General features: G+C 48.5%; 1 protein-coding gene across 3 annotated transcripts in view; it reads right to left on the bottom strand.

The window, feature by feature from the left end:
* Nucleotides 1–3830, bottom strand: part of CPAMD8 (C3 and PZP like alpha-2-macroglobulin domain containing 8) — a 42252-nt gene extending 38422 nt beyond the window's left edge. For all 3 annotated transcript variants that reach the window (XM_048927313.1, XM_048927314.1, XM_048927312.1), the window contains exons 1-6: nucleotides 3617–3830; nucleotides 1572–1723; nucleotides 1133–1155; nucleotides 649–814; nucleotides 475–527; nucleotides 16–33 (exon numbers count right to left, since the gene is read on the bottom strand). In XM_048927313.1, the coding sequence (XP_048783270.1) occupies nucleotides 16–33; nucleotides 475–527; nucleotides 649–814; nucleotides 1133–1155; nucleotides 1572–1723; nucleotides 3617–3699 (495 nt within the window). In that variant the 5' untranslated portion in view covers nucleotides 3700–3830. The remainder of the gene's footprint in view (nucleotides 1–15; nucleotides 34–474; nucleotides 528–648; nucleotides 815–1132; nucleotides 1156–1571; nucleotides 1724–3616) is intronic.
* Nucleotides 3831–8643: the final 4813 nt, after the last annotated feature.

The following is an 8643-nucleotide window of genomic DNA, read 5'->3' on the forward strand; positions in this document are numbered from 1 at the left end:
TCAGCAGATACTCACCACTACATAAGCTTCAATCTGAAAGGGAAGAAAAAAAAAAGAATGAAAGGCTGTAACGAAACAAGACCACATTCTGCTTCCCAGCCCATTGCATGGCACACAAAGGGACAACGTTTAAACATCTCTTCTTGGGTTGGCCTCAGAAACAAGAGTTTCATTCAGGCACCTGAGTGGGAAGGCAATGCTTTGTGTATCTGTGCAAAACCTGAATGGAGCACAAGGCTGTAAGAAAATCCTTCCCATAACTGCTTCACTACATTGTACTTAATGGCACCTCAGCAGCAGCGAGACCAAATTAAAACAACAAAGCTGCAAACAAGAAGCAAAGCTCTTGAGAAGCCAAAATAGGCAAATAAACCCGATTCTATTCCCGAATCAGAACGCATCAGAACAAAATCCAGGTGGCCAAGAATTTCAGTGTGAAATAATTCTAGTGTGAAATAAACAGATCCCCCTTACCCTGTCATTGAACGGCCTCAGGTCCGAGGTAACCGTGAACAGATTTATCAGCACTGAAAGAAGGAAAGGAAACACATTGTTCATCACAGCTGGCACTGAACAGAAGATTCCATCTCGAGAGGCACTGCCTGAAAGCAGCCCCAGCATCTGATAAGTTCTCCGAGGCCACTTTACCTTTTTGTTTGGGTTTATAGACAGGCTTATCAGTTTGGATGAAAACCGATGATCCCTTGCTATCAATAGTTACTGTGGTGTAATTGTGAAAAATGTAGCCCTCCTCTGTCACGTGGCGGTTGCCCCACACTTTCAGATGTCCCTGCCCACGAAGCCCCGAAGGCACCTAGAAAACAAGGACACCATAAGGCTGGAACAGAAAAGCTTTTCAGCTTCCCCATGGCATTGGGAATGCAGTCACTACCCTGAAGTACTGGACTCCGGAGTGAGCAAAGAGCATCACCTGCTGCAATGCACTGCATTCGGTGCCACTGCTGATGTCTATACACATCTGTCTATATCAGACCTTCTTGTAGTGTGATAAATAGAAGGTCTTTATGTATTTTTAAATAAGTCCAGTCAAGAAGAAGATAAATAAGAATCAAACTCTTTCTGGTAGAATGCAGACACACTGCAAAAATATCTTAAGGTAACTGACACTCACCTTCAGTTTGATTGTTCCTTTATCTAAAACGAGAAAGAGAGACTGTGTTAATTCCTTCAGGAAAAGGTACAGTATATTATGCTGTAGAAGGGCCTGGATTTTTGAAACGGGAATCACACAAAGCCAACACTGACAGAATCTCTCCTGATTGGTGAATACTGCCATATTTTCACCTTAGCATATGATGACCACACACATAAGCATCATTCCCCTCAATTTAATTAGCAACTGTCAGCCAATGTCAAAGAGAAAAAGGTGAGGCAGTTTGGGATCCCATACATAAAACCACATCAGCACAACCACAACTGGAAACACTCAGCAGCCATCAATGAATTCAACCCCAGTTTGATTCCAGCTACGTTATCACCCAAAGTAATTCATTAAGAGACGCTGATGATCCCCCAAAGTAATTTCCAAGCTCAGAACAACAAGAACTCACCCAGAACAGTTCCATGGCCCCGTGACACGGTTTCTCCTTTCACAACCAGCTGAATCTGGACCGTTGTCTCCTTGACAGCATTGAAGATGGTCACACTCACAGCTTCCTCAACACCAGACCGGAATACAGAAGGTGCAGCAATCAAATAGCCTCTATACATATAAGAAGCAAGATTGGAAGTGGGAGGTCATTAAGAGTAACAGGAGTGTGATCTCATTTGTACGGCACTGACAGCACCAACAAAAAGTGAAGGACAGACACAGGTCCCCAGAACCATTTGGGGCCAGGTCTCCAACCTGCAGCAGTCCCAGCCTTACGTCAGTGGCATGAAATGGGCGCAGATCGCACACAGAAATGAACAGTTCAGTGAGTTACAGGGTTCAACCTTTCATATTCAAAGACACCAATGTTCTTGTTTACAGAATATAGGACTGTTTATTGCACAGACCTAAATAAACAAAATACACAGTTAACTAATCATAAAGAGACCGAATGTCCTGATCAAGTAATTATACTACCCTACAACTTCCCAACTGCAGGCAAAGAGGAATTACCTCAACAGGCATACAGTGTTGATGCCACCCTAGCAGCCCATCTATAATACGATCTCTGTGTTTCTGAATGGAATCTGCACCATTCCTCTGTGACGAACAGTGCTGTGACATGAAGTTATGAAGTTAAAGTCACACAAAGTCAGAATTTTTGATGCGTTTGGCTGTAAGCAACACATTTATGTTCTCCTCACGGCATGACGCCTTTGTGTTGGTTCATTTGTCTGGGTTTTGTTGGTTGTTTTCTCCCACCCAAAAGGACTTTTTAAACAAGTCAGCTCCTCGTATGACAGTTTAAGAGCAGTTTCTCAGTCCATGCCTTTCCACAGTGCCGCAGGTCAGGCTGCTTCAGCCCATGATTAATTATCACTCGGGGTGAAGACGATGCTGTTTTACAGCCCCCTCAGTCATCTTCTATCAAATTCCAGCCCCGTGTCTCTCTCTCAGCAGGCCTCATTGCCATGGAGATCCCATTACCCGAAGGAAGTTCAGGTCTCTGCGGCATTCGGGTCACACTGTGTGGGGTATTTATGGACACAAAACCTTCTGGTCGCCAGGTTTGAAAACTCGTCAGAGCAACAATAAAAAATTACTACTAAGCCTGCAAGCTCCCGCTAAGGAAAACATCACTGATGTATTTAGAGAGGGAAGGAGAGCACATCTGCATCCAGCACGGAATGATCCGATGCAAACTGTCACATCAGCACAGCGCTGCGGTGCCATCTGTGAAGCACATGGATGCACATTGTTCTAAATCGCTGCAGCTCTTCCTGCAGCCCCAGCCTGCTGATACAGCCATGTAAGTCAGCACTTAAACGGCATCTGAATACTAAATATTTTACTTGGCAGTTAAACAGTTAAGCTGACAGTGACTGGACAGAGCCCTTAAGCACGTTTGACTGAGGGCTCTGTCAGCTTACACCAGAACTTGGCAGGACAAGAAATACTTTCTAGCAAGCAAGTGAAAATGAGTTCTCCGTGGCACTCGTTTAATGCGGCCATTCACGATGCTGACGAGCCACAACGCACCCGGGATAAAGAACAAAGCAAACCTTCATCAAAGCGAACCCAAACGAGCTGCAACAAAGCGGGGATTCCACTGCTAAAAGCCAAAAAAACCACGCAACTTTCCCCGCAGAGAAACGCTCTGCCGTCGGACGTCCCACAGCGGAGCGCTCCCCAACCTCCGGCAGCGCTACCTTCGGCACAGCCCGGATTCCTGAAATAACTGCTGCCAGATAAAAGCATCGCAGCCTCGCGCCGGAGGAGCTGCATGCAGGTAGCGCTAAGGATAACTTTCCCCCCCTCCTTCTCTTTGCTGCTTTTGCACCGGCGAGTACAAACGTGCTGGCAGGGAGCGCCGCGGCGCCCCGAGGCTTTGTTACGGCCGCAGCCGCCGCCCGGAGCCCCTCGCCCTGCTTCCCCGCCGCCCGCCGAGACACCGCGGCCGCGTCCCGGTCCGCCCCGATCCTCGCCGCCGGCCCCGGTACTCACAGCCTGCCTCGGGGCTGCGCCGCGCTCAGGCCGCACAGGGTCAGCAGAACCGCCCAGGCGCAGCGGCGCTCCGCTCGGCGCATCCTGCTCCGGGAACGGCTCCACAGCCGCGCCGCTCTCCGCCGCCGGAGCCTTTTGTTCCCGGGGCGCAGCCCTGCTGTTTCCGCGGCCGCCCCGCGCCGGGCTCGGCTCCCCGGTGCCTCTCTGTGGCCACCGCCCCCGCCGCGTCCCCGCCCCCGGGCCGCCCCCTCCTGGCTCCGGTGCCCGCTCGGCTCCGGCCCCGGCTCTTTGTCTGCGGTTCCCCGCCCGCTCTGACAGCACCCCGCACCTCCGCCTCTCGGCCCGGCCCAGGTGCGCCGCCACGCGCGGTCCCGACGGCCGCTCCTCCTCCTCCTCCCCCTCCCACCGAAGCCGTTGCTCCCCTTCTACCGACCCGGGCAGCCCCACGAGAACGGCACCTGCACCGCAGCCCTCACCTTCCTCCTCCGTCCTCGCGCGGTCTCAGCAGCCCGGCTCGGCTCGCTGCACCCCGTGCTCCGCTTCTGTTGACGGAGCCTTTGGGCACTGAGGCGCTCCGCCGAGCATCGCTGGAGATCCGCTGTCCGACTCCGTGCCCACCGCCAGCGCTGCTGCTGCTCCGTCCTCCTCCGCGCGCAGGCCCGACCCGTCCGCCTCCATCCCTCCGTCCCAGCCCGTGGGTACGGGGGGTCGCGACAGGACGGGGAGCTTCGCCCAGCGCCGGGCTGCGGCACAGACCGGGGCAAAGCAGGGCGCCCGGCACTTCATTCCTTGCTTTTCCTTCTAATTCTGCTTATTTTGTCGAACACTTTACCCTGTGCATCAGTAGGGATCCGTTTTTACATACATCTCTTCGGTTGCTTAAGGGCAAAGCTGCTTTTGTGGGCAAAAGGTCACCCACAGAAGAACAATCCTGCTCAGGAAAAAAAAAAGGTATTACAAAAAGGCACTCGGGGAGCTGCTGCTCTCAGCAGGAAGATGCACGAGCATGAATGGACCCAGACCCAACCAGCAGCGGTTATTCAAGGTGACAAAATGAATACCACGACTCTGAGGGGCAGCAGGAACAGCCCACGCACCAAGGAGTTGCTCCTCCAACAGTTGTGGAGGCAGCCTGGGATCAGACAAGCTGCAACACAGCTGGGCTCTACCCCAGCAATTAATGAAACCCTCAGTGGAGGTGGTAGCATGGATTTGGTTTTTCCCCCAGCACTGCAGACGTGGCTTAAAGTACTGGGAAATCAGAGGGAAAAAAAAAAAAGCTATTTTTTGTAGGTTATTTATTTGAAACTCATCTTTATTTCTTCGAAGAAAACAAATAAATAAATCACTATACAGAGCCCAGCAATTTATTTTTGTTCTGCAAAAGTAAAAATTTGGATCAAAAAAATCAACCTCGTGTTTCCCCAAAGGCTCTTCTGGCTCCTAAAAAAAAGCATGTCGAGTTGCTAAAGGTGCTAAGCTGCAAAACGATTCTGAATATGTGCTATTGTTAGCAATATCATCACCATCAATGCTATTTCTGCATGTCAGCCTTCAAAAAAGGCACATCTCAGCTGAAGGCTCCAGAGAGGGCAGCTCAATGGTCAAAAGGAGCGCAACCTCTGCAAGGCCCACCGCAGCTTTCAGGATTGGATGTGAGATAACAGCACAGCCAAGCCTGTTTTAAGTTTTAAAGAAATCACCTATTTGAGCCCTTTTATTAAAGCACTAATTAATACACGCTGATCCTCAGTCTCAGTTTGTCCACAAATACTGTTTTAGACTTGCCCTGGTTGGAGTGGAGCGTAATAACTTACTTAACGCAGTAAGGACATCCAAATTACACACTTAGCAATTAACAAGAGGTCTTTAAGGCTCGCCTTTGGAAGGGTTATTGCAGTTTTTAGAACTATTTTCCTATCTGCAGCTCATCTGTGGGAGGGGTTGCGGAATGCCCTGGAGCTGCTTGCAGCTTTTAGCATTATGTAAACCAGGTCCATTTTGCTCACTGCTCTCTGTTCAAGCACAAGTACTCCTCTCCTGCTCACTTCATCACTTATGCATCTTCAGATGACAAACATCATCGTGAGAGCTACCAGGGGACTCTTTTGTTTGTCTGAAATTGAAGACACGTCCAAGAAAACATGAAGTCAAAACGAGGCCCTCCCAGCACATCTTCCCTCTAAGGACAGGAAGCCTCTCCTCTGCTCTCCCCTTCCTCCAGGCTGTGTTACTGTACTTCCTATGGCGCTGTTCCTCCTGTAGTAGGAGAGTATGTTCACTGTGATGGTCATGGATAAGTGAGGCAGTTCTGCAAGAACACATTCTGTTAAGTTGGGTTAATTAGTAAATAGTAAATAAGACGTTCACTCTCTTCACAGCCTTGCACTGGTACTGAATTAAGTGGTTCTTTCCTTACTTCTTCACTCTCCTTCAGATTCATCAAGAGATATTTCCCAAGCAAACCAGCTGGGCTTTATGAGACACAACTTACTAGAAAGTACATTGAAATGAGAACGTTTTTATTATGACAAACAGGACTGAAAGAAGCAAAGATTAAATGTGACCATTTCAAACTCTTTTTCAGCATCCTCATCTTCTCAGATACACCTTCAGAGCCCTGCGTGCCTCAGCTCTCCTATCTGCAAAGCAGCAGCACTGATGTGAGCCTCCCTCCTAAGGGTAGGATCTAACAGCAGGCTGGGGGCCTGTAATTAAAGGCAGTAAGGAGGCAAAGTGAAAACAAAGCACCTCTGCTGTTTTTTTGTGGTAAAGCAGCCCATAACTGATGTACAACAGCTCACCAATCCAAACAATGATTTCATTAATAGCTCTGCTGAGATCAGGTAAGTTCTGAGCGTAACAGCATCCTGCTTTCAAAAACAGGCTGATCACCACCATTAATCACCCACCCACCTGCACAGACGCACAGGTTGCTCTCTGCAGACTCACACCTGAGATCTGAGCTCTGTACAGAAAAACTCACCACAAAGTGCCACTGAAACTCCTTCAGAACTGGAGGTTTTCAGTTCAATATTTGCTGACTGTAGGAAATAAGGCCACTGCCGCCTCTGCAGATTGCAAAGTATTTAATTATGGAAGTACGTGCTATCCTGTAAGTGAAGGTAGAATAAGTTTGGTCTGGGAAAAAAAAGAAGAAAAAAAAAAGGCTTTAGTATCATTTCAAACTATTTAGTTACTGAAATGGAATTTTCTGTGCCTGCCAAAATGAGTCCTATTCAGTGTGATGCAACAGGTGATGGAATTCCAGCAGCCGCCTCAGCCCACATCTGGGAACAGTTAGAAGCTTAAAGGAAGTTCTGTAAGCATTTCTTATGTATAAAACCGATTCATCAGTCGCATCTATGGGCCATATTCACCACGGCTCACGCAGCACATAGCTCAGATTTTTGTTTGGCTTACAAAAAAAAGGAGCTCTGCTGCTCAGGACATTTGAGGAATCTCAGGCACTTGTCCAGGCTGAGGATGTGCAGGGGTTCGTGTGGCTGTGTGGTATGTCAGAGAGGCTGCACTGTACAGAAGGTGTGAACACACTTTAAGTCGGTTCTACCCTGATAAATAACTACATGTAACGTGAGAGAGGTATTCCTCAAACAAGTGAGAGACCTCTGGCGTAAGGAAACCCAAACCACTGGTCCCTTCCTCCCAAGGGAAAAACACATTTGTGTCAGTCCTTAAAAATTCAGTGACAAGAGAAAGGTTCTACTTAACTTTTACAGCATTATAAAAAAACCACAGCACCTTCTCTTTAAAAGCCATTTTTTGTTCTCCCTTTTCCTTCTGCATCTGCGCCAGCCCCTTTGGTAGCCAAGCATAGAAGACTGCAGTAAATGAGGACAAGCCCAAATGCAGTAGTGTGAACATGGAAACAAAGCAGAGAATCTCTAGAAGCTCCCCTTACTTCCAGTGCCAACCCTTAAATGAGGGCTGGGAAGGGGGGGATCCTGGCTGCAGTCCCTCCAGTCACTCACTGCATTGCACTGCACTGCACACACCTGAGCTCCCCTGGGCTGGCCCTGCCCTCCCACCAGGTGCTTCAGGCTCAGCATTTCTGCTACAGAGGGCAAGGTATTCTTACAGAAACTGCAGATATATGGAGAAATGCTTTCACAGGAACATTTTAAGAGAAACTGATTTGAAACTATTCTGCAGAGCAAGTCCTCCATCCCTGTACCTGCTTGAGAGGCCGCACACAAATACAGTGGAAGGACCAATCTAAAATTATTTCTGTGGATTGAGCAGGAGCGCTCTCACAATCACTGGAAATGCTCTTAATTGGTGTAATTGGTGTGGCTCAATGGTGCAGTTCAGAGCTGTTAGATCTTCTGCCTCTGCAGAACACTTTTCACATCCTGGCAATCGCAGTCTGGCCAGAAATCTGTTTGTCACGTTCAGGATGAGCTTCCGGATCTCCAACAAAGTGCTATTTACTCTAAGGCAGGGCAGTTTGCAGTAACCATGCAAGTTCTCATCAGCCTAAAATGCAGAAACATCTGCTGGGGTCATGAGATATTTATTTGCTGTTGATGAGCAAAGAATCGGCTCCATTTGCAGCTGGCACAAACAAAGGATTGTAGGGCTGGGGAGACAAACAGGCCTCAGTTGTCTCCTGAGCTGCATCTGCACTGCAGCAGAATGGCAAAAAGGGGTGATTCCTTATGTTGACCCTTGGTGACCTTATCACAGCACAGGAACAACAACAAAAAACGCTGTATCACAGCCTTCCTGAGCTGGAGGTTAAAACAACCAGGGCAGGACTCTCCAAGAAACTCACAACCCAGGCCAGGCGGTCTGTGCAGCACAAAGCTGGCTTAGGATGATCTTCACCAACCACCTTGTGCTCACTGGAAGACAATTTTGCAGAGGGTAAATGCTTATATCCCCACCATGCACTCCCACTCTGTCTCCCACAAGCCCTCAGACTGACTTGGCTTGTTATACAATTATTTTTTTTTGAGAAGAGAAAAATGCCCCAAACATTACATATACACACACAGACACAAAGC

This window comes from Lagopus muta, chromosome 26, assembly GCF_023343835.1.
Source record: "Lagopus muta isolate bLagMut1 chromosome 26, bLagMut1 primary, whole genome shotgun sequence".
NCBI classification, from domain to species: Eukaryota; Metazoa; Chordata; class Aves; order Galliformes; family Phasianidae; genus Lagopus; species Lagopus muta.